Consider the following 25,794-nt stretch of genomic DNA (forward strand, 5'->3'; position numbering starts at 1 on the left):
GGGCCAGCACATGGGCTCCCACCCTCCTGGGTCCTGGGACGGGCCCAGCCCCAGCGGATCTTTGCTGCTGCCCTCCCTCTTCTGGAAAAGCTGCTCCCCTGTCCTTCACATGCCTGCTCACCCTCACGCTGCGGCTGTTTGTACCTCGCCATGTGTCAGCCTGCCCTGCCAGGATGTCAGCTCCAGGCAGGTGAGACTGTCTGTGATGCTTGGCTCTGTCCTGGGGACCTAGCCACAGTGCCTGACATGGAGTAGGTACTCAAACATCAGTTTGTAGAATGAATGGGTAAATTTGCTCCTTACTTTATAAGGAATGATCCTCCCCTCACTCTGGGCCAGACAGTGGCTTAGAAGCATTTCTGGTCCCTTCCCCTTGTGGGTAATGAGGAAACCAACCTTAGGTCCAGTGTGTGCTTGTGGTGAGGCCCGCAGGGCAGCACAGGGCCAGGTCAGTGTTGGCGGGCAGGGGGGCAGCAGGGAGGATACCTTCCCCCTGCAGTCACAGGGGACTCCAGAGGTCTTTCCACCCCCGGGGGACTCTCAGCAACATGCTGCCTTCACTCTGAATGTTCTTGCGTTATAGTAATAGTCTTTTGGCCTAATGACCCGTTCTGTTTTTTCTTTTGGGAACAAATTAAGGGCATTAAGAGGGAGCTAAATGTACTTATGTAATTTGTACTTTCTGTTTACTTGATACCTGTTATCAGGCCCAGAGGGGAAGAAGGTTATACCAGTTCCCAGCCAGGGCCAAGGGCACCTTGGCAAGCTCTATTAACCTCTGAGATTCTGTACACCCTTTGAGGAGTAGCTATGACTCATCAGTGTTTATATCCGTCAGTGGCAGAAGTCACTGGAATCCAGAGATCTGGAGGTCTTTCCCCACCTCATTCCTGGATTCCAGGATTCTCAGATTCTTGCCAAGTGCCTCCTAGAATGTGCACTCAGCCAACATCTATTGAGGGCCTACTGTGTGCCCAGGACATACAGAGGACCATGAATGTGCATTTCAGAGGGGTGTGGAGGGAAGGGGGTGACGCTTTGTATGCCTAGGATTTCCTTGCTCTCAAGCCTCAGGCTTGCTGCACATATACCTTCAATGGGCAGACAAGGTTCCAGGCAGAAGCACGCTGTCCCTGCCTCTTGAGCAGCTGAACTTTAGGGTCTTCGAGGGGACCCTGCCTGAGAGACCACACACTGCCACACTCATGACCGGCAGTTCACGGAGTGGCTGCCGCAGAGCCTCCTTCCTCCCAGAGCCCCTGGAAAGAGGAGAGGAAGGCTGCCAGTTCTGCCCTTTTGCACTCCCTCGGGTCTTTGTTGAGTGCCTCTCTGTGCAGCCCCGGGTGAGCTAGACCTGAGTGGTAAGCCAGATGCACTCCAGGACCTCCGGCCCCTCCCAGCCTGCTGGACCTCCTGGTGGCTCTGTCCCTTAACCAGCCTCTTGCTCTCATCTCTCTCTCTCTCTCTCTCCCCTCCTGTTTTATGCGATAGGAAATGCCTCCTTTTTTATGTGATAGGAAATGCCTGTGGTCTTATCATCCACATCACTAGCTTCATCCTTACTTAATCTTGTCATTCTGTTATACAAACCAGCCATCAGAATGTTTATTTTGGTAATAAGGTTCCTAAAAATCAAGAAAAAAAATCTTTACTTACTTCCTGATTGCTCCTTTTTCATAGCAGCTTATTCCTCTTTTATGGGTACAATAACCCTCAATTTTCTTGGAGAAGTCTTAAGAGTTTATGAGAATTTCTCTCCTGTTCCCTGAAGTATCTGTGTTTTCGCAAGAGATCAGCTCCAAATAAAAGTTGCCCTGATGATCTTGGTCCCTTCATGGTTGGGTGTTTATTTCATTATTATTTCATGATTTTGAGGACCCTTGGTTATCAGTTCGTGTTTATCAGAGAACAACAGCACTGGTGTGTGGGCAGCAGTTCCAGGTTCCGGACTGTTTCCGTGAGAGGCCAGGCACTGTCCCAGGCGGGCCTCCCTGAGTGGAGTCTGGGCTTGCTGGTCACAAACGCAGTTGTAACCATTCCTGTGATTGTCCCTTAGAGACTCCCCCTGCCACCCTTCCCTCCCCTCTGCCCCTGGCATCTTTCAGCCCTGTGCTTGGCTCTCCTACCCCGGGGAGGCTCATTCCTACCCTGGCGTTTGGGATGGTTTTCTCGGTTTTCTCCTGGCCCAGGCCTGTATGCTTGCTTCTGGCATGTCTGCCAGCCTGCTGCTCTGCTGCTGGCTTGTTAATAGGTTCCTTCTTATGGGCCCAGCAGACCCTTGCTGGGAGGGAGGGAGAGTATGTGTGCACCTCTCTTGAATTGGCTGCTTCATTGTGATTTGCGGGAAAGAAACAAAGCTAGGGGAAATCCATGGTGAACATATTTTCTTGGCTTTGCTTTTCCCATCGTGATGGGAAGGAATCAAGCATAACTCAACGTATGCCACCTTGTACCAAAGGTTCATTCCAGAATCTGGTGTTGGGAATTTGGATGGCATTTCCCTGTCACCAGGTTAGACTGTAAAAGCCTAAGACAGCATGCCCCAAGAGGTAGATGGTGACTGGAAGTATGTGCAGCCCTTGTTCAGTTAATGGAACTCATTTGGCATGACAGTTGAGTATTGTAGTTCAGTATCTTTAGGCAGAAATAATCGGCCAACTACAGGGTGCTAGATAGTGTGACAGACCTAGAGCAGGGCTAGCCTCCATCCCTGTCTTCGGAAAGAGTGGCACTGGCTCATTTGTCTGTCACTTTGCACTTTTCCAGAGTTTTCCCACATCCATTATCTTCCCTGAGCTTCTTCATGCCTTGGGAGGTAGGGGCGCCAGCAGTGTCCCTGCCTTACAGAGGAGGACAGGGCTCTCGGGACAGATGCCTGAGTTTTCAGAGGTAGAGCATGTCTATGCATTTTCCACTCGCTGCCATGCCTCCTTCCCGGGAACTTCACCATCCCATTGAGAGGCACCCAGCTAATTAAGAAATATATGTTATATGTTTTCGGCATTGATAGACATATTTCAGGAGTATTCAGTACCATTTGGCATTAGAGGCCAGCTCATTCCACGGCATGTCTCCAGGCTTAGCAATAGTGTAGGCTGGGTCAAGGCCCGAAAGAATGAAGGAAGCAGAACCAGGGAATTTGTCCGACCCGATCTCCTTTTGAAGGAATGGGTTTGTGAATTCTCTTATCCTCAGGAGCCTCAATTCTCTAACATGTTTCTTTAGTCTAGAGGGTGCTAAAACCAGATTCATTTTTATGCTTAGAGACATTTGCGTGTGAAAAAAATTCTGAGTAAAATTCCCTGATAGTCCAAGGACCTTCGGGGATGTTGTGGACATCACTGTTAATAAGACATCCTGAGAATCAAGCCCCCTTTTCTAAGGGAGCAGCCTGCCCTTCAAGTGGGGTTTCCAAAGCTGGGAGTGGATGGATGAGCTGGATGAGCAGTGTCTTGCTGCAGTTGGGCAGCATGGAATCAGATGGTCTGGGTTGAGTCCTGGTCTAGCATTTACAGGCTGTAGGCCCTTGACCAGTGATTTGAATCATTTGTGCCTCAGTTGTCTTACTGTAAAATGGGGACAGTGTTCATCTTTTGCAGTTTTTGAGGGATAAAAATATGTCTAAAGGTCATGTAGACCCCTGGTGGTGCTAAGAGGTGCTTGGTGCATGGGAGCAGCTGTATTATTGATTTATTCCTACCTGGCCTCCCAGTTAGAACAGCAGAACCACATCCAATTGAAGCAGGCTTGCTGCTTGACACAAACATGACCAACTTCAGCCAAGAGACCGCACTTTGGGGGTATCGTTCAGTCCTTAGATAGTTATTGAACACCTATGTAGTGCCATTAGGCAGCTCTTCTAGTTCCTTCCTTGCTGGTCTTGCTTTCCCTGTGGGACTGAGCCTGGCTTCTGGGGTATGGCCTCATCTACCACTGGTTCCCACTCAGGAGGGGGCACACTCAAGTGAGCATCCACACACTAGAACAGAGCTCCAGTGTTTGGCTGGACATTAGGGGGCTTTGTTCAGGAAGCTCATTTTTCTCTTAGAGCATAGGCCGTGCCCTGTGCCCTCCCACCTTACCTTAGAGTTATTTGCAGCTCTAGGCGCCCTAATCACATGTTCTACCCCCACACCCCCCTTGAAAGAGGCAGTGAAAAAAAATAAAAAGAATAAAGAGGGAATGAAGTGATCCAGGAAACAGGCTGTGGGGAAGAGCTCGCATTGTATCGTCCATGAGTGATGAAACTATGGATGATCCTTCTTCCTCTTCGTCCCTTTGTCCTTTCCTTGCCAAACTCTCTTCTTGAGTTGTCAATGGAAACATTGGTTATAATCTGTTTTTCTAAGTTGCAAATACATTAAAAAAAAAATACCCAAGCTGATTGGTACACTGAGACCACTTAACATTGGGTATTTCTGCTTTTTCTTGTCTTATGTGAATATGTAGAGCAGGCATTATGAGTTTTTATTTTATTTTTATTTATTTATTCATGAGAGACACAGAGACACAGAAAGAGGTAAATACACAGGCAGAGGGAGAAGCAGGCTCCATGCAGGGAGCCTGATGTGGGACTCGATCCCGGGACTCCAGGATCATGCCCTGGGCCGAAGGCAGGTGCCAAACCGCTGAGCCACCCAGGGATCCCCTGAGATCTTTTTTTTTTTTTTTTTTTAAAGATTTTATTTATTTATTCATGAGACACACACAGAGAGAGAAGCAGAGACACAGGCAGAGGGAGAAGCAGGCTCCATGCAGGGAGCCTGATGTGGGACTCGATCCCGGGACTCCAGGATCATGCCCTGGGCCGAAGGCAGGCGCCAAACCGCTGAGCCACCCAGGGATCCCCTGAGATCTTTTTTTTTTTTTTTTAAGATTTTATTTATTTATTCATGAGAGACACAGAGAGAGAGAAGCAGAGACACAGGCAGAGGGAGAAGCAGGCTCTATGCGGGGAGCCTGATGTGGGACTCGATCCCGGGTCTCTAGGATCACGGCCTGGGCCGAAGGCAGGTGCTAAACCGCTGAGCCACTCAGGGATCCCTGATTCCCTGAGATCTTATTTTGATTGTCATCAAGCATTTATTATCAATTTCACTTTATTTACAGCACTAAAAAGGCAAAGAATATTTCTTCTGTTTGCATTTGACCAATTTAAGGTTTGGGCTTTTCCTGAAGATTTTCCCACTATTTTAGGCCAGTTTAGTTGTTTTCAGTTTCACTTAAAAGAAACCGAGGCCTAGTTCATGTGCTATTTGTATTCCCAGCACTAGCTTCTTGAAACTTAGATCTTTGTTGAATGAATCAATCTGGCTCCACAAGCAGCTGACAATGGCAGGTCTTCCCCTCCTTCCAATTTTACTTTATTTTATTTTATTTTTTTTAATTTTTATTTATTTATGATAGTCACAGAGAGAGAGAGAGAGAGAGGCAGAGACACAGGCAGAGGGAGAAGCAGGCTCCATGCACCGGGAGCCCGACGTGGGATTCGATCCCGGGTCTCCAGGATCGCACCCTGGGCCAAAGGCAGGCGCTAAACCACTGCGCCACCCAGGGATCCCCAATTTTAAATTTATACAAGACCATGTGTCACTGAGTCAGTGATACTTTCTGGGCTCCTTTCTTCCAGTCCCCTCCATCACTGAGGCTGGTTGTGGTTGGTGTGACTTGGGAGGTCATGTGGGCCTAGAAAAAGTGGCTGATCTTGTGCCATGTTGAGTTGTGCCACTCAAATCTGGTCATAAAAGAACGAATCTCGCTGTGAGAGGGCTCACAGGCTGGGAACTGATTCTGTTACTTTTGTAAAATCACCAGTCATGAATTTCCTTAGCCTCCCTTGACCCATCTTGACCGCCCTCCCTGCTTCTAGATGGGAAGCCCTTCTCCTGGGTGCCCATGTAGAGAGCCCATCTGCCTGTAAGTCCTTTTCTAGCTTGCCCCATACCCTCAGGAGGAAAGCGCTCTCATTCTTGCTTTCTTGGTATTTTCATAGCAGTTTACTTATAATACCCACAAACGGCTCATTATATGCCATGTACTATAATAGGAAGATCTTGCATTTTAGAACCACAAAGCCTAGTCTTGAGTCATGATTTCCCCATTTATAACATTAAACAAATTACTTGGCCTTCAGTTTCTCATCTGTGCAAAGGGAATAAGAATATCTACCTCATGGGACTATTACAAAAAATAAATGAGATTGTGGAATATTGCTAACATTGCACTTGGACGGACATTTATAGCTTTGAATGCACATATGAGAAAAGACAGGCAGAAAAATAATGAGCTACACTTTCATGTTCAGATCTAGAGAAAGAACAACTTGGAGCCAAAGGTGGTGAAAAGAAGGAAATTAATAAAGGGAACTGGAGGGTATTATGCTGAGTGAAGTAAGTCAGTTGGAGAAGGACAAACATTATATGTTCTCATTCATTTGGGGAATATAAATAATAGTGAAAGGGAATATAAGGGAAGGGAGAAGAAATGTGTGGGAAATATCAGAAAGGGAGACAGAACATAAAGACTGCTAACTCTGGGAAACGAACTAGGGGTGGTAGAAGGGGAGAAGGGCGGGGGGTGGGAGTGAATGGGTGACGGGCACTGGGGGTTATTCTGTATGCTAGTAAATTGAACACCAATAAAAAATAAATAAAAAAAAATAAAGGGAAGAAATCAAGGGAAAAAAAGACAGATATTCAACAGACAGGTGAAAGAAAAGCAGGTTGAGAGTAGATTCTTTGAAAAAAATACAAATTGATAACTCTGATAAGACTGATCAAGAGAAAAGGCACCAAAATCTAATGTCAAGGATGAAAAGAGGGCACGACTATGGATCCCCTCAGTCTTTAAAATGATCATAGGAGGATAGTGTGAACCACTTTATGTCAATAAATTTGAAAAAATATCACCTGGCTTCCCTAAAAAACCACAACCCCACAAAGATCAACACACAAAGAAATAGAAAATACACAAATAGTCTTTTCCCTTTTAACCAGAATCTGTGTTTAAAAGTGTTTAAACGAACTCTAGGGGTGGTGGAAGGGGAGGTGGGCAGGGGGTAGGGGCGACTGGGTGACGGGCACTGAGGGGGGCACTTGATGGGATGAGCACTGGGTGTTATTCTTTATGTTGGCAAATTGAACACCAATAAAAAATAAATTTATAAAAAATAAAATAAAATAAAAGTGTTTAAAGGAAACTCCAGGGCAGCCCGGGTGGCTCAGCGGTTTAGCGCCGCCTGCAGCCCAGGGCGTGATCCTGGAGATCCAGGATCAAGTCCCATGTCGAGCTCCCTGCATGGAGTCTGCTTCTCCCTCTGCCTGTGTCTCTGCCTCTCTCTCTCTCTGTGTCTCTCATGAATAAATAAATAAAATCTTAAAAAGAAAAAGAAAACGTAAAAGAAAGAAAACTCCAGGCCCCAGTGACTTCACGGACAAATTCTGCCAAACATTTAAGGAAAAATTAAGCCAATCTTACATAAACATCCATTTGTGATAAAAGCTCTTAGTAGAATTCCAGTAGAAAGAAACTTTCTAACCTAAAAAGTGTTATTTTAAAACACTGTATCACAAACATCATACTTCACGGTGAAAAAGAGAAAGTTCTGTCCTTGAGGCCCGGGATCAGCTTGGTGCTGGTACAACTGTCACCTTGGGGACTGTCACAACTGCTGAGCACAGTGCCGGGGTAGGCACAGGGCCCTGGACTGAGAGAGCATTACCACGCTGCCACCATGGGACTCAGGTGAGGAAAGCTGGGCTTTCCCTATTCCCATTGGTCAGCCAAGAGCATGCCTTGACTCCAAAGCCCTCTGCAGCTCCAGTGTTATTTGGTTTTGTTACTTGGCGATTCAGGTTCTTTCTCTTAGGAGGAGTCGAGTGTGTCTTTTTTTTTTTTGCTGAGCCCAGTGGCAACCTCTTCTTGGCTCCTGGCACTTAGTAGGCTGTTAACAAATCTTATGTAGAACTGACCATCCATTTGTGTCTAAGCCATGGCCAAACCCTGGCAGAAAGTGCATCCCTCTGCCTGAGCTCTTCAGGTATTGACTGCTTCTTCCAGAGCAGGCACCTGTTCTCTCTGCACCTGCTCCCTGCAGCTGTGCCCAGAGTTGGCTAGGCAGCCCAGCCAGTGGCTCAGTTGGGCTACTTTGAGACTTGCCTGAGCCCAAAGCCCGGATATTTCCTGAGAAGCCTGGAGCAGACAACTGCTCTGGGTAGAGACTGTGTCACTGCAAATGTGGGCTGGCGTGCTCCCAGGAGGGCCCTGGCCAAGAGCGTAGGATTGCCTAGAGAAGGGGGTGCTGTGAAACATGGCACCAAGGCCCAGCCAGGGCGGCCTGTCGGCCTTTGTGATATCCTGGAGTTACAGTGACACGTTGTTCCGTGATGGTGGAGCCGAGGTCCAGACAGCGTGCTGGCAGGAAGAGTGTGCACGTGGCGCAGGGGCAACTGCCTGGCTGCAGGCTTTTAGAGCACTTGGCTTTGAAGTACCGTCATCCACTCTTTCAATTTATTGGCCATACATTGCTGTGTTCAGCTTAGAAGCTGTCACATCCATCAGATTAAATCTTTTTAATAGCAACTAGATCTTAGGTTATAAGACACCAGATTTATTTAAAGTTCAGATAGTTTTTGAAAAACATCTTGGTGTGACAGAGAGAACATTACCTTGACAAACTTGTCAAATGTTGTTTCCGCCATTCAATACTTGGGTGACCAGAGGCAAGTTACTTAACCTTCTCGAGCATCGGTTTTCTCAACTATAGAGATAAAGGAATGATAGTGATAATAATTACTATCTAATGACAATTACATTATAATTTACTATGTCCATCCCTGCATGTCTGGCCTCATTGGTCCTCACTATAATTCTGTGATGTATATTCCACATTCATCTCTCTCTTTTTTTTAAAGATTTTATTTATTTATTCATGATAGACCTAGAAAGAGAGAGAGGCAGAGACACAGGCAGAGGGAGGGAAGCAGGCCCCATGCCGTGAGCCTGACATGGGACTCGATCCCGGGACTCCAGGATCACGCCCTGGGCCAAAGGCAGGCACTGAACTGCCGAGCCACCCAGGGATCCCCTTCATCTCTCTTTTATAGATGAGGCCTTTGAGGCACAGAGAGGTTAGATAACTTGCATGCTGTTGCCCAGCTAATGAATAATAGGTCTGGGATTGGAGCCCGTGTTCATGTTCCTTACTATGCTTCTAGACTGTTTCATAGGGAATTGTGAGAACTAAGTGTGATCACATATGAAAAGTACCTACAATAAAGTCTTGTACCTCTGCCCACTTCACCCTACCACCCTACCTGGGCCCTCCCACAGCAAAGCTGGGACTTTGGATTCCTGACCATGGTAGTTAGGGAAGTTCCAGATCTCTGACTGTGTGATTGGAACACAGGGTGATGGGAAGGAAAGTGGAGTCAACTTTTCACCACGTCAGGGAGTCTCATGTGGCTGTGGACAGGTCATTGCATCAGTGATCTGTACTCATGAATGTTGCGGTGGGCGTGGGGTTCCTTCCTTCCTCTCTCTACAGGAGGTTAATCACCCCTTTACCCTTGTCTGGATTTAGAACATTGCCTCATGATCCAGACATGATCCCTTTCGCTTGTTGTCTTTACTCTTTCTAGCTGAGTTAAACAGACAGTATCAGAATACACTGGCCTGAATTTGGGGCTTCAGTGGCTGGGGTGAATCAGTCATGGGTTGGGAGAGGGAGACAGTGTCCAACACAAGTGAAACATGGAGGAGTCTGGGGGTGGAGTCAGGTGTCAAGGGTGGATCATTTCCTCTTGTGCCTTACCCAGGCCAGGGCCTAGTCGGGCCTGGTGAGCCCAGAGATACAGGGACTCTCCCTGTATCTTCGCTTGTTCTCACATGTGCTCGGTCTCTTTCTCCAAGGGACAAGGAAGATTGTTTAGTGAGGCTGTTGGTCTAAGAACATGAACTGTTCTCCGGAAAGCTCTTTAGTAAGATGTTGAGAAGATTCACTTGTTAATATGAAACACACAAGCATATAACATATGCATACATGTTATTTATTGACTTTCTTTCTCCTTGAGGGAACACTTGAGACTGTGCTATACTAAGGCAGTGATGGGGATGGAAGCTGTAAAATGGGGATGGCTTACTTGTTGCCTTGGGAATTTAAAAACCACAACAATGTGCTTTTCTTTTGTAGGTTTGTCTGCGGATTTTGAGCATCTGAAGTTGACCTCTGCTTTAAGCATTTGCTGCTGCTCCCTCACTGCCTGAAGAGATGTCTGTCGCTTATGATGATTCCATTGGAGTAGAAGTGTCCAGTGATAGCTTCTGGGAGGTAATGCCCATGCTTGCTTCCTCATGAACGTGGAAACCAGGCTGATAGTGCTTGACTGACCTGGCTTCTTTTGGCTGGGATTGGGGGGAGAGATGAACAAACCCCTAACAGACCAGGTCTCTGTGGTCAGATTCAGATGGTGACAGGTGTGGCTAAGCTGTCAATGCAGGCAGTGAACTTACCTGACTAGGAAAGACTGGTAAAGAGGCTAGAGGTGCTTGTCAAGGTCTTATCAATTTGTTCTGGGATCTTCCTTTTCACGCTTAGCTAGCCATGATGTGACTTGGTGCTGCATTTACTCATTACTGGGCTTGGCTTGAGAGGCAGTGTTACTTCTTTTGTGTGGAAAAGTGGGTGGCAGTGATGTGACATCATGGTGGACAGTGTGGGCAGGTTGGCCAGAGGGGGGACCATCTGTCCTCAAGCCTGTCAGAGCATCTTTCTGTGGGTTTAGGCCCTTGAGGAACTCCTTTCCTGAGTAGATCTTGGGGAGATGAGTTGTTCTTTCTGGAAGTCACTCTTCCTCAGCCCACTTTTCCCTGCCTGCTGCTTAAAAGAAAGCCCATTTTTTGTCCTTGAGGCAAAACCTCTGGATATTTCCAGGCAGCTGTGGGGTTAGTGTAAGGAATACTGGCTTTGCATTTGGAAAGATCTGAGCTCTGGTCTCAGCTGTGCCATTGCTAGCTGTGTGACTTTGGGCAAGTTGCTTGACTGATCTGAGCCTCAGGTCTTCATCTCTAAAGGGAGATGATAGGGCTGCCTTGGTGGCTTAGTAGTTTAGTGCCTGCCTTCGGCCCAGGGAGTGATTCTGGAGTCCTGGGATCGAGTCCCACATTGGGCTCCCTGCATGGAGCCTGCTCCTCCCTCTGCCTGTCTCTCTCTCTCTCTCTCTCTCTCTCTCTCTCTCTCCCCTCTCTCTCTCTCTCTGTCTCTCATGAATAAATAAATAAAATCTTTAAAAAAATAAAATAAAGGGGGATGATAATGTCCTTCGAGAGAAGCTGCATGATGGAACAAGAGTATAGACGTCAGCACCCACGTGGGTGCTTTCCTGACCCCAGACTCAACTAGTGCAGAGATGGGGAGGATGCTGGGGGTTTGCTGGGGACTAGCACGAATTAGTTTTATAGACGTTGATTGAATAGGTATATAATATTGTCTGAGATCAAATACCATGTGATATTGTCTAATAGAGACAATGATAGGTGCCCAATTTTTAAAAAGATGGGCAAGGAATTAAAAATTCTGGTAACACTTTTCAGGGCACCTGGTTGGCTCCGTTCGTTAGGTGTCTGACTCTTGATTTGGCTCAGGTCATGATCTCTGGGTCACAAGATGGAGCCCCGTGTTGGGCTCTGCACTCAGCAGGGAGTCTGCTTGAGATTCTCTCTCCCTCCCTCCCTTTTCCTATCTCTCTCTCTCTCAAATAAATCTTTAAAAAAATTCTATTAACACTTAATTTTTGAGACTTTATTGCTTTTTTATTAAAAGTATGTGTTCTGTGAGCAACTACTATGTGCTAGGTCCTTTGAGTCTCAAGTGGGAAATGTGTCAGCCCAATTCCTTGTCACTCTGCTGGTAGCAGTCTTCCTGGTGGGTATCCAGGCCAGAGCTCAAATTTCAGTAGCAGAGGTACATCTGCCCCAGGAAACATTTCACAGAAGGCAGCAAAAGTGACAGAATTACAATTGAGTCCCAGCTACCGTAGCAGCAGCTCCCTGGCATTGTTTGGTGCGTTCTCTTGATGTGGAGGTGTTCAGGGATGCTGGTGTGGGTTGGGCATGAAATACACGGAGTTGTATTAGAACAGGCAGTTACAGGATACAGTTTGGAGGTGCCTCTGGACAGTGCTGGAATTCAGGACTGCTCCTCTGCCCCCTTGTGCAGGTTCAGGTTCATGGGCAGTCATGTGTTACTTGCTTGCCCCCAGGGAGGCTTTGGCCTTGCCAGCATTGCAGAAGTACTCAGGGAGCCAGCAGTGGCTGTGCAGAGCCTTCCCGTGAGCTCCTGGGAGGCTGGCCTTTGGGAATGCAGATCCTTGTTAGTTTCAACACTGAATCAAAACTAGATAGAATCCTTTAGAGGTGGGGAAACTTTGTTTTGTAACTCTGGTGACATTGCCATCTGGTACTAATCAGTACCTGCCTTGAGCTAGATGGCGGTGCAGAGGCCGGCACACACAGCAGGTCTTGTGAGCCATAGGCCAGGAGAGGCAACCAGACAGGTTCAGATGCATGCTTTGGAGGTGGATGGCCTGGGCTTGACTTCCTGCTTCAGGGGATAGGGGCACTTTGGGCAGGTTGCTGATTTTTCTTTCCCTTCATTTCCCAATTTGTAAAGTGGGGTTAGAAATGGTACCTATATCCTAGTATTGTTGTGAGGAATGATCACGTGTAAAGCAGTGTAGGGCATCGGGACAGGTGCAGACTGAGAGCTGTCCCTCTGATGTGGGAGCTGGGGGTGGTCAGCACACACGCAACACATCATCTGTGCCTGCAGGGTGCATTTGGCAGCATCATTTGAATTACCCAGTTGATGGCAGAAACTGTTCTGGAGAAATGAGGTAACTAAATATAGTGCTATCACAGAAGCCTTTAGCTGCTTCTTAAAAAAAAAAAACAAAAAAAACCAGTAGATAGAAGTTGCCAGTGTACAGTGTCAGCATATATTAAATCAAGCGGCTTTAAGAAGTCCTGTTGCTGATTTAAGCTCTTAGGCTCCCTGTGAAATTCTTAGCTGCGATAATGTCAGTGGACAAGAACATCTCCTTTTGCCCGAGGAATGCTAAGGCAAATGGTTTATTTTCTAGTCAGGCTCCACTCATCTTGTGATGGTATCTCTAAAATTATTCTTCAGTTTATAGAAATCAGCAGTGCCGTCACCCTCCTCCTCCGTGTTGGCTGTTCATGGAACGGAGGAACAATTCCTCAGGATGAACCCACCCCAGTGAGCTCTGAGTCACTTGGGTGCCCACTGCCAGCCACTCATCTCTCCAAGCTGCCAGCAGGGTCCCTCTTTCCCACAGGAGGTATCTTATCGCTGATGTGCCCCCAGACCTGTACACATCTACAGAAAGCCTTGTGGCCTGGAGGTGGAAAAGTCCTTGTGCTTAGTTTTACTCCTTTCCACCAAAAGGTACTCACTGGAGAGCGGATCATTCCAGAATCCTCTTCTGCATGCTGGCTGTGTGCCTGCATGGGAGGGACACGACCTGACCCTCCAAGAGGCTTTGGCTGTGACATCTGGAGGTAATCTCTCATGGGAGGAGACAGACACTAGCTGGATCATCGTGTGGGGTGCTGTAAGATTGCTGGAGCGCTCGGGTGCAGCAGGGCTCCCGCTGGAGAAGGGGCAGAAAGGTGCATTAGAAGACAAGCAGGACTGGCATCACTAGGCACTCATGTGTTTGCTAGATGAGTTGAGTGAGCAAGTCCTGGGATGAGAGATCACCCACAGGGACTAATATCATTTGGAGGTATTTGGAGGGGACACTTTCTGTATTACCCAATACTTACAGTAAGCCATTTGGAAAAGAGGAGCAGGCTCTGATTCTCTCAGTGAAGGCTCCCAGAGGAAAGAGGACAATGGCCTCCATGTGGGGAGGAGGCAGTGGGGCCAAGCCGCAGTCTGCCTCTGAGTGTCATGGCATTCAGAGGAGAGGGCCTGCTGGCTGGCATCACCGGAGAAGGCATGTGGCGTTGGTAGGGCTGGACTTTGAGATGGGCTGGCAGTCTGTATTGAAGCAAAGTCTAGAAGCCAGAATGAGCACAGCATTGCAGAAGGCTGAAGACCTGGAATTCTTTGGAGCCCAGGGTTGTTTTGGAGGCCAGAAGTCACGTGGGATTGGGTAGGTTGGAGCCAAGAGGAGATTGTTCCCCAAGTGGGTGTCTTCTCCAGCATGTTGGAGCTTGGCCTGTCCTCCACAGGTTTTTCAGCATGGGGTAAGGTGGCTCAGTTACTTCTGGCAAGTCTCCTGGCTCAATCCAAGAGCCTGAGGGCCCTCCCATTGCATCCTCTGCTTCTAGGGCCTACTTCTGGGTCTTCTCTTAGGCCCCAGAGCTGGTGTACAGAGAACCTAGGCTGCAAGGTGTGGGGGTTTTCACATGTCATTAGTGCTTTCAGGGAAAGCCTGGCTGCCTCTGCCTTTTGGGGGGCTCTGGGCACGCAATGGTGGGTGTGTCGCCAGCAGGCCTGCTGCTGCCCGAGTCTTCAAGGGCTCCTTGGTGGCCAGGCTGGGAGGACAAACTGCTAATTTCAGGAACCAGGCCCTGAATCTGCCTCATCCCCAAGGCAGGGCTTCTGCGCAGCTGTCAGCCACATGTGCAGTTAGAGCTCAGATCTCCCTGGAGAAGCCAGGCTGGGGCTGACCTGTACTGCACTCTTCGTGGGCACAAAAGGCCCTTGAGGGAGAAGAGAATTGGGGGGATGAAGAGAACATAAATATATTACTGAAAATGTTCTAAGGATGTTAGACCTAAAGAGTTGGCCTGTACCTCTGGGTATTTACCATCTCCTTCAGAGCAGGCTCTCCTGGCAGCTTCCTCTCCAACTGTGGAGAGAGTATCACACGAGAACATCTCCACATGCGGTGCTGTTTTGTCTGGAAGACCATCCACATGGAATGGTGTGCATTTTTCCTATCCCTCTAGAACAATTTTCTGGTGACATATTTAGAAGATGCCACTGCCCTGTGTGCATCAGTTCCATGGAGCCTGATTTGGCGCCTGCCATGGTCCAGACCCGGGGCTGAGTCCTGGGGTCCCAAGATGATGACGTAGTCTTGAGACCCCGGAGCCAACATTTGCCGTGTTGGGCAGTTACAGGGCACCAGGGTGACTCTTGCGAGTGGAAGCTTGAGGTGCGTGGAAATAAATCACTTTACTGCTCTGCAGCAGTGACCTGTTCCATTTTTTCTCTGGCCACCGTCTGCATACGCAGACCTGGACGGAGTTTCCCATGTGCTGGCCTGTCTGTGGGTGTATCAGCTTCGTTGTGACCCCGCTGCTCTCCCACTGAGCTCCCAGCAGGCTGGTGGCATGCCTTGAGTTCCCTGAAGTTTCTAAAGGAACCCCTGATTCATTCTTTCAGGTGAACTATCTGCTGTGTCGGGACTGAGGATTAGGGCCCTGGCCTCCCCTGTGTCGTGTTCAGTCTGTTCTCTACCTTGAAGCCAGGGCAGCTCATCCAGAAGAGCAAACCTGTATGATTCTTTGCCCCCTGTGGGAAGCTCCAGTTTTTCGCATCACCTCCAAAGTAAAACCATACTCTGTAGCATAACTAAGGCATAAGCATGTGTTGGCAGCTGCTGGACCACCTGGTCCTTCCTGAGGAGCAGCTAAACTGAGCACCCCTAGGTGCCTGTCCACAAAGAGCTGCCTCCCTTCCTGGTGGTCTTTCCTCCAACCTGACCTCATTTCTTTCCCAGCTCCTCCTCCAAGCAGTCTTCTTGACCCCTTCTAGCAGCCTTGGCAGCCTTCCTGCATGCCCATCCAGTGTGTGGTCTCACTGTTTGCTCTGGATCTGAACAACCTGAGGGCAAGGACGTCATTCTCACCTGATATGCTGAATGATTGTTGATTTGAGTGCACCAAGTAAGTCAGAGAAAGGAAGAGGTTTAATGCTAGCTAGTAAGACATGCTTTTTTCATAAGCTTACAACAAAATATTTGGAAAGGAGATATGTATGGAAATAAGCACAATAGTGAGCAGAACCCATTCTTTCAGTAAACATTTATAGAGCACCACTATGTGCCAGGCCCCGCTCGAAGCCTTGGGGATACAGCATGAATAAAGCAGACAGAAATGACTTTTAAATGGTCCAGGTGAAGCATTGTGAGGATGTGGAAGAGGCTCTCCCTCTGGGCACTCCAGAGCTGTGTGTCAGAGGTGACTCTAAGTGAATGGAGACTTTTTGTCCCTTGCTCCTCTATCCCATACATGGGTGTGTATTTGGATAGGTTATCAGGCTGTGTGCACGTAAGCTCTATGCTTATGGTCTGGTCTGTGTACTTTTAATTTAGTGATAATGACTAGCATTTATTGCTTCATGCTAGACCCCTGTTCTGGCTTATATGGATGCTCCTGAGCCTCACAACTGCCTTCTGAGATTGTGATCTCCACTTTACAGTTGGGCAAACTGAGGCTCAGGTGGTTTGCTGGTGCCCAGCTTCACATAAAGAGTAGGTGATGGAGCTGGGATTCTGGCCCAGGCACCTCCCTGTAGAACTGCTCTCTAGCCTCAGCTGTCAGCCTCCCAGGAGCTCCTCAGAGAAGAGAAATGTTCTTTTGCTCTGACTGCCCCACACTGAATGCTTCTACTTCAGTATGAAGTCATGTCCTGTGTGGGGTCAGACCCTGGCACCACCTTTGCTAGTGATGACCCCGAGGGCCCAGAGAAGTGAGATAGCCCAGTTTCCTAGGCAGTGACATGGCCTTGCAGATTTCTCCTCCCCAGGATGGCTGCAAGAATCGATAACCCGCACAGGGCAGGGGCCTCAGGATTCCTGAGCCTGAGGGGCGTGCAGCCTCCTCACTTAGTTCCCTTCTCAGCCCTGCACGCGAATGTTGCATGCATGGGAACAGGCAGAGGGGGATGAGTCGGGCGGCCTTTCATCTTGTTGGTACGGGCTTGTTCCTCCCTTGTCGAAATGCTGCTGTTCTAAATGCTGCAAAAGGAGCCATTCTTTAAGATAATTGTTTTGCTGTCAAGCTTTTCCTCTGAAGATAAATTATTTTCCCATCTGATTTCAGTGATGTCAAAGTAACTTGTTTTAGTCATGTAAGATAAAACTTTCCCTTTCTACTTAGTAAACAAATAGAATAACAGATTTTTAGAGCTGGTGGGCTCTTAAGTGCTCACTTAGACTGTGCTGGCTTAGCTCCATGGAGACATTTGTATACAGATGTTTGGAGCTGGCGCTGAGGGATCCAGGTATGGAGATGGAGTGAGGGAGCTCATGGTCCTATGGCTGGGGTGTGTGTGTGTGTATGGGTGTGTATGTGTGTATGCATGCATGCATGCTGTGTGTGGTGTGTGTATGTGTGTAGTGTGGAGGGGGTTAGTAACAGAAATCATGAAGGGAGAACCAGGGATTCAGATGCAGGGGACTCAGGAGAGGTGGGATACTGTGAAAGCAGCAGTTTGGAGAGGGGATGGTCAAGGAAGGAAGGGGGTGCTATTCCCACTTTTCCAGTCTTGGCAATGTCTCCACCGGGTAATTTGGCTTTGTTCCCCAGGGGTTCGCCCTGTTTCAGATAACTAACTGCCTCCTTTCACCATTAGAGGAGTTTCTACCAAAAGCTTCCAGTCTTCATTGAACCCTTACTTATAGACCCGGGGAGACCATCTCCCTTGCCAGGTCAGCGGCTGCTCTTGTGGCAATGAGTGCCGCACATCCAGCGCCTACCTGTATCGAGAGGGAGAATCAAAGAGTTGTGACCTGGGCACTTGGCATCTGTGTTGTCAGGCTGTTTCCTGGGCACTTGGCTGAAGGACGAGTGTGTGCGAGTGTCCAGAGACCATGAGCTCGAGGGTGGAGTATTAGGGGTGATGGCTTGTAGGTAGGTGTGCGCTATGACATGGACAAGTCCTTGGGTGCAGCTGGGCCTTGTTGACATCTGAGCAATATGTGCTGAGCACAGTGAACCCAGTGGACCACTCTAAAGGAGTTGTTCAGTTCTAAGATAACTTTGTTTCAACACCTCCTTCCTTTGCACTTTGTGTTTTGCTTTTGGAGTTAGATCTGCAAACTGAACTGAGATTTCTGAGTTTCTTTGTCTTCCTTTTTTTATTTGAATGTTTAAAGATCGATGATGATCTTTGAAGTTGCTGAAGTCTTTGTGCTTTAGAACTGTCATGTAGCACAGGGCGCCTTTGCTGGGTGAGGAGCCTCATTTTCTTCACCCTTCTGCTTGATGAGGACAGTTCCAGGATCAGATGGCAGGGCCGGTTAGCATTTTGAGTGAGAGTTGAACATAGGAGCTGGGAACCAGAGTGAGGCGGCAGGGCAGTGGCAGGCCTGGTGCTGGGTCACATTCAGCCAGAGCACAGATCAGCCTCCCGGGTGGCCAATGAACGGCAGCAGAGGCAGGCCAGCAAGGGATTGGGTCTGTGACCCTCTCGGAGCCCTGCCAGGTAAAGAGCATTATCCCGTCTTGAGGATGGCAAGCCCAGTGAGGTTAGGGTTAGTCCGGGTGTGGGGGGGTGGACACCAAGATGGGAGCTCCTGAGTCCTCTGTTCCAGTGCTAGGCCGGTTGGGATCCCAGAGGGTGAGTGAGCTGGAAGGCAGAGGGAGAACAGAAGGAGGGAGTGAATGAAATCCTATAGAAACAAGGACCGCCACAGCACAGTTGGAAAGCCAGGCAGAGAGTTGATGGTTTTCCAGAGATACTCCTTACTCCCCTGTGCTTTCAAGCACACAGCAGATTTCACAACCCTAACATCCATAGTGACCTCACTGGGGAAGGAGGGCTCAGAGTAGGGGGGTTGGGAGAAGCTGAGCGAGGAGGCCCTGTGCCGGCACCTTGGGGCCGCCCTGCCATTGTGCGTGGAATAAGGTGTCTGCCGTGCACCCTGCCAGGAACGTGGCTGGGGATGTGGTGGCACTGCAAGGCCCAGGTGGCACTGCCTGGGACACGGGCAGACTGGGGATAAACTGCCTCGCATCATAGATTTGACTGAAAGCCTTGTCAGCATAAGTGAGGCAGCTGTGGGGCTCTTTCCAGATTGGCAGAAGCATTAGTGATCTGCTCATTCGTCACCCTGGAGTTCCTCTGTGATGGTGCTCCAAGAGCCGGTTCTTAGCTTTTGTGAGGAGAGCCAGAATGACTCACTGGATTAAGAACTTGGTAAATAAAGGATCATGAGTTACTTCATTGCCCATGCCTCTAGCTGAGGACTTAGCAATCCCCGGGCCCTTCCTGTGTACCTGGAGCCGGAATTCCCACTCCCAGCACCGTGCAGGCATCAAGAGATATTATAGAGTCCCCTCTACGTGCCTGGCATGGAGGAGGGGGAAGAATGAAGCCACAGTCCTTGCCCTCAGAGCCCACTGTTAGCACATTTGGGCATGCAACAGCAGATGTCCGTGGAAGAGGAACAAGGGATGGGCTGAGCTGAGGGGAAGGCTTACCGAGGGGGTGGCATCTTGTATAGCTCATGCTCTGTGGGCCTCATATCCTGCCCCAAGCCTTCAGAAAGCAGCCTTGCCCCCCCCCCCCCCCCCCCCCCCCCCCCAGTTACCTTCTGCTCTTACCACAAGCATCATTTCCTTCAGGCAGTCCTGACCACCCAGAGTGTTCCTTCCAGAACTGGTAACTGTCTGTAATTGGGTTATTTATCTGACCATAAGTTCCAGGAAGGTAGGGACCACCGCGGTTTGTTCACCACTATATCCCTCGTCCCCCACTTAGTCCTTGGCACACAGTTAGGTGTTCATTACACACTGGTGTGTGGCAGGAGGGTGGTACTAGGCTCTCAAAAATTGAGTTATGAGGGCTTGAGGGGGCAGCCAGCCGGCTGGGTGCATTGACAAACTCTTCAGTTAGAAATCCTGGAATTACAAAGGACCCCTGGAAATCATCTACCCCTGTCTCCCCACTGCATTTTGTCTCCCAATGGACAAAATGTAGAAATGGCCAGGTCTGGTCAAGTGACGCCTGAGCCAGGGTAAGAGCACGCCTGGCTGGGAAGAAACCCATGCTTTCCCAGTGCGTTCAGTCCTTACGAAACCAGTTCTACCTCCACCTTACAGCTGAAGGAATGGAAACATGGGGAGGGAGACCCACACAAGGTCATTTATTTGGGGGCAGGGCCAGATGTTTGCCTCTCCCTCCTGAGGGGTGCCTTCGTCAGAGAGGGCCGGGGGCTAAGGGACTCAAGGCAGGTAACAGAAGCTCATTCAGCCAGTTCCGTTGCCATCTGCAGGACTGTAATTAAGGAATCTCAGAAGGGTCATCTTTTATCCTTGTCTCTCAGAAAGGCTGGCTGAAAAATATCCTGGAGCTGCTCCGTGTATTTTGTCAGCTTTAAGTGAAACATTGGACTCTGACTCTGTGGACTTGAGGGAGGGAGGGACACCACCAAGGCTTTTCTTTCTGTCCAGTCAGCTTGGCACAGCTGGCTCACCCTTGAACCTGCCTCTCCACAGTGTAGAAGGAGCAGTTGTGGTGCTTGGGCCTTCAGGGTCACAGGTTAAAGGGCATGAGCCTTGTGTGGGTGAAATCAAGGTCATCTTAGTGGTCTTAGTAGTTTACAGGTTTGGGGTTCCTCCCATGAGCCTTGGCGGCACACAGTGGAATCAGAAGCAGGGCCAGTACATTACTTTTCAGTCTTGAACTGTGTCTGTGGCCTTCCCTGGGATCCGTGGGGCTGGTTGGAAGCACACTCATCACCTGATGTCTACCTGTTAAGTCTTGGCTTTACTCTCTCTGTTCTCAGCCTGAGGAAGATTCTAGAAGGTGGGCTCTGCCTCTTTCTGGCTGCATGATTGTGGGTGACTTTGCCTCTTTAAGCCTTGGTTTCCTTTTCTGTAGAATGGAAACACTAATAGTACCCACTGCCAAGGATTGTCACAGGATTAAATGAGGTGATACATGCAGAGGTGTTAGCATGCTGCCTTGCAGTATAATAGAGCATACACATGCTCTATTATGATGCTCCTGCTGATGAGAAACAGTGTGTGATGCCAGAGGCTTGCAGCCCAGCTGGGGCGGGGCGGGTAAGATGAACAACTGTGACTCATGTGGGACAAGCTGTGGCTGCAGGCCATGGGGACAGTGTGTGGGAAGGCCCTCGTGGCCCCCAAGTGGACCAGCAAGCAGGAGCCAGTGGTGGGGAATTGGTCCCGACTGTCTGCAAGTGCAGGTGATGCAGGCGCTCCCTCTTGGTGGTCTGGCAGGAACAGCGGTTATCAGGGAGGCCTCCATGGGGAAGACAAGCTGAGCCTTAATAGAGAACTGCATCTGGGGCAGGTAGGATGAGACTCCACACCCACATCCTTTGCCGTCCTTCTCCCTGCCCTGGACGCTAGCCCTTTCCCTTTGCTAGAGATAGGGCTTGTGTGAGCGCAGGCTCTTGTGGACCTTATAGCCTTGCTTTGTGTGTAGGTATTTTTAATTCTCATCGAAGACCTCATGCTCCCTGTCATTCTGTTTCTTTTTCTCCACTGTTGGGGAGGTCTGTGCAGGTCGTGGTGTCTACACCTAGCCCTGCATGTCTCGCTGCTTCCCTCCACATCACTGTGCATGCCATGTTCATGCCTGCCATGCGTTCTCCAGAGAAAAGACTCCTGTGTGCCCTCAGCCCAAGAGAACATTTCTGTGGGATGTGACTCAGGAACAGAATTGCTGGGTCCTCATAGGGCATGTGTATGCTTAATGACTGCCTGGTTATTCTCAGGCCCATCCCAGTCTGTTTTCCACCAGTATGTGCAGTAAGGGTCCTGTGTGCCCCCTCTGTCCCACACTTGGTGTTTCCCATCCTCGAGTCCGCCAGTCTGTAGGGATGAAGAGCCTTCGATCATCGTATTCCCCCATCACACGAGGCTGAGCCCCTTGCTGCTGTGAGCCCCATAGATTTACTTCTTTCTGAAGTTGCCCTAATCATACCCTTTGCCCAGCTTCCCTCAGGGCCTGTCTTTTTCACGAAGATATGTAGGACCTCCCTGGGATATTCCAGTTTAGTCTTTTGTCAATTTTGACATAGCAAATGAGGAAATAGGGTTTGCACCCTGTTAACTTTGTCCATGATGTAGGTTTCTGAACAGGAATCCTTAATTTTTTTTAATTTTTTTAAATTTATTTATGATAGTCACACAGAGAGAGAGAGAGAGGCAGAGACATAGGCAGAGGGAGAATCAGGCTCCATGCACCGGGAGCCCGACGTGGGAATCGATCCCGGGTCTCCAGGATTGCGCCCCGGGCCAAAGGCAAGCGCTAAACCGCTGCGCCACCCAGGGATCCCGGAATCCTTAATTTTTGATGTAATAAAATTTATTTATACACGTAGGCACACAACTGTATAAGTATTTGTACAGCTTTGACTTTGGAAATTTTAAGGATCCTGCCTGGCCCTAAGTCACACAGATAGTCACCTGCATTGTCTTCTAGTCATTTATCGGTCCTGCCTTACATTTTTATTGAGTGCCAGCCACGTGGCAGAGCCGGTGGGAGGCAGTGTAGAAAGAGCAGTGGATGAGGAAGACAAAGGTCCACACTCTCTTAGGGCAAAGAGTTGGATAGTATTTGGGCTTGATGTCCTGTGTGCTGTAGGCTCTGGTCCGCAGCACAGCTTGGGATGGTGGGAAGGAAGGCTGTCTGGGGGCATGGACCCAGGGGCTGGCTAGGGAGGGCAGAGTTTCTGGGGCACAGACTGCCCGTCCTCACGGCGTTGTGCATTCAGTCAGCAGTGAGCCAGCCAAGCCTTCACTGGTGTTCCTGGAGGGTCCAGATTCCATTAGGTTTGCTGGTGATGTTGAGATGAGCCACGGGCAAGAAGAAGCCAACACAGCACAGGGGTGGAAGAGTGTGAGCTTTGGGGCAGCCCTGCTTGATTCCATTTTCATTTGAGTCACTGGTTTCACTCTGAGACTGAGATTGTAATCGGGTGATTTGTCAGTGTGATGGGTCTGATGGTCAACAACCAAAGAGGAGAGTACAAAGAATAACCTGAGGGGCCAACCAGTGGGAGGCTCAGAGGGGCTGCAGGTCTGCGTTCACTTTCCTCATCTCCCACCTGGGATCCCCAGAGGTCTCATTGGGCTGCTTCCAGATCCTCCAGGCTTCCTGTTGCCTTTGGCCACTGTGTTCCACAGAAGGGAGTTGGCCAAGATAGGTAGTCTCTAAAGTGAGAGAGGCAGGCCTTCTCTGGAGTCCTAGTGAAAGGCGGTTCTAGGCGGTTTACACCTAAAGGATAAATGAGGAACTGGTGTGACCCGTTTGAGCAGTCCCTCTCAGCACCCCTGTAATTGTAATCCTGCTGGGTTTTAGACAGAGTCCCCTGTCTCCCTTCTTTTTTTTCCCCCCCTGTCTCCCTTCTGATACCCCATTATGCAGATGCTCTGCAAAGAGATTGCTGCAACTCTTAGCGCCAGACTCGTCTTAGCTGACTAAATTCAAGGTGTGCCTGACGCTGGATTCTCAGTGCCTGGGGTAGAGGAAAACCAGAGGAATGACTGGAGCCAGACTTTGAGACAGGGAGAGGTAGGAAGCCATGAGGAGGGCAAGCTGCTAGGGGGCTCTAGGGCCCTGGGCTGGGGAATTGTGGGTGGAGAGAGGATAGTGTGATTTCTCGGGAGGACAGCAGAGCTTTAGTGGTTGGGAGGAGTGTGTGCCGCCCCTTCCCCCCAGGAAGATGGGGGCAGAAGAGTGGCTTCTGTTGAACTCCAGAAAGATGGTGGTTCTGCTCTTTCCCAAGCCCAGCCTGTACTAACTACAGCCCCCGAGGTGCCTGAGCACTGGCACCCTGCTACCTCTGTCCTCCCACCTGCCACCTGGAGGACAGAGTGGTCCCTTCTCCTGTCTTCCCACTCTCTGTCCCCACTGCTATGGCCCCAGCCTGAGGAAGCTACCCTCGCACCTTCCCCCAGGAGCTTCACCCTCCTGAACCCCTGCAGTCCGCAGACATGGCACTCTTCAGGATGACCACCTGACCCTCGAGATTTCTCATCATCCAACACCGGCATCCCAGCTGCACCCCCCCCCCTTCCCCCATCTAAATCGCTAGTGATCCTCTTGCATTCTGTGTTCCATGTTCCGTGCCTCACAGACATCACACCTGAGTCTCCGTGCTGGTATATCTTGTCATCAACACTGTTTTCTTCCTGGAGACCTTTCTTTTTCCTCACCTTTAACCTGGCTAGCTTCCTTCTTGTCCTTGAAAATTCAGCTTGGATGTTGCCTCCAGCGTACCTTCCCCACCTCTCACTCCTTCCTGCCTCTGGCCAGGCAGTCCCTGAGGCAGAGGAGGCTGTCCCAGCCTTTCACCTGGGCCTATGTATGGTGAGCATCTGTCTTTAGTATCTTGGTACCTGAGGGAGTGAGCCTGAATTTTGAGGAAGTTAGGAACATAGATGGCTTCAGACCTAGTTTTTAAAATGGGCATTTTGGGAACCCTGGGTGGCGCAGCGGTTTAGCGCCTGCCTTTGGCCCAGGACGCGATCCTGGAGACCGGGGATCGAATCCCACATCGGGCTCCCGGTGCATGGAGCCTGCTTCTCCCTCTGCCTATGTCTCTCTGCCTCTCTCTCTCTCTCTGTGTGACTATCATAAATAAATAAAAAATAAAAATAAAATAAAATAAAATGGGCATTTTGTGAATAAATCAGTTAATAATAAGGTTTGGAAGAAATCTTGTTTATTTTTAAAATTTCTACGTCAAGTTATTTGCCATTTGTCCATCTGAAAACAAACTCGTGTTTTCAAAAGCAAGAAACTTTTAAATTACAAAACTGATAAAACAGAAATAGCTAACCATGTATGTCCTCACTTTAACATATCAGTTTGTACGTATTTGAAACTTAACTCTCCTTTACATTTAAAAAAACCAGTCATCATTATACCTCAATTTTTAAAATGTATTTTAAAAAAGAGAGAGAATACACTCCACCAAAGAAGACACATGGGTGACAGGAACAAGAAAAGATGCTCAGCATCATTAAACATTAGGAAAGTGCAAATTAAAATCACAATGAGATCATCGCTACATACTAAAGTGCCAAAAATCTTTAAAAAAAAAAACCCAACCTGCCACAGTACCAAGTGCTAGTGAGAATGCAGAACAGTTGGAGCTCTTGTACGTTGCAGTAAGGAATACAAAATATACAGCTATGTGGGGTGACAGTTTGGTGATTTCTCATAAAGCTAGACATATACTCATTGAATAACAATTTCATTCCTAAGTATTTACCCAAGAAAAATGAAGGCCTATGTCCACACAAAGACCTGTCAGTGAATGTTCACAGCTTCTTTTTAATTGCCCCACGCTGAAAACAACCATGTCCTTTCAACAGGATGAAAAGGCAAACAAGTCTATGGTGTATCCATACAATGGAATATCTCTTAGCAATTAAAATTAACATAGCATAAGCAGTAGTAACATGGATCAGCCTCAAAAGCCAGACCACATACTGTGTGATTGCCTTTATCTTGGACAGCTCGTCAAAGGGTGCTGGGGACGAAGAATCTCCTGTCCCCTTCAAAGTCCCTTTAGCTGGACTAAAAATCAAATTGACATGAAACAGATTAACAGGAGAAAATAAAATTTAATTTGTATATATGGGGAATCCACACAGACATGGCATATTCCAAAGACAGGCAAAATGAGGTACATATACCTGAGCTGCTTCTCCTGGGCTGAGGAGAAGTGGATAGGGGCCTGGGACTTCAGAGAGAAGGAATGTGATTCACAGGAAGGTGAAAAATACGAGTAAATGTTTAGAAAACAAATGTTTGCTGGGCCACTCAGAAGC

At 48.8% G+C, this 25,794-nt stretch overlaps 1 protein-coding gene and 1 long non-coding RNA gene across 11 annotated transcripts in view; one reads left to right on the top strand and one right to left on the bottom strand.

Annotated features, from left to right (window-relative positions):
• Positions 1-25,794, top strand: part of PACSIN2 (protein kinase C and casein kinase substrate in neurons 2) — a 136,692-nt gene that overhangs the window by 85,526 nt on the left and 25,372 nt on the right. For 4 of the 9 annotated variants that reach the window (XM_038550311.1, XM_038550314.1, XM_038550313.1 and 1 more), the window contains one exon: positions 10,190-10,327. In XM_038550311.1, the coding sequence (XP_038406239.1) occupies positions 10,268-10,327 (60 nt within the window). In that variant the 5' untranslated portion in view covers positions 10,190-10,267. Of the gene's footprint in view, positions 1-10,189; positions 10,328-21,045; positions 21,299-24,132; positions 24,326-25,794 lie in introns of those variants that run through there. The other 5 variants (XM_038550308.1, XM_038550309.1, XM_038550305.1 and 2 more) reach the window with 5 other exon arrangements.
• On the bottom strand, positions 8,613-24,448 carry LOC111097634. Of its 2 annotated transcripts, none has more exons than XR_005365537.1 (5): positions 23,904-24,448; positions 19,582-23,230; positions 17,733-18,604; positions 13,471-13,667; positions 8,613-8,758 (listed from the first exon to the last, which is right to left on the bottom strand). It is a non-coding gene; the product is annotated as an uncharacterized LOC111097634 (long non-coding RNA). The 2 variants fall into 2 exon arrangements; XR_005365536.1 differs by having other exon boundaries at positions 8,620-8,758; positions 20,731-23,230; positions 23,904-24,056.

The sequence above is a fragment of the Canis lupus genome, chromosome 10 (genome assembly GCF_011100685.1).
Source record: "Canis lupus familiaris isolate Mischka breed German Shepherd chromosome 10, alternate assembly UU_Cfam_GSD_1.0, whole genome shotgun sequence".
In the NCBI taxonomy this organism is placed as follows: domain Eukaryota; kingdom Metazoa; phylum Chordata; class Mammalia; order Carnivora; family Canidae; genus Canis; species Canis lupus.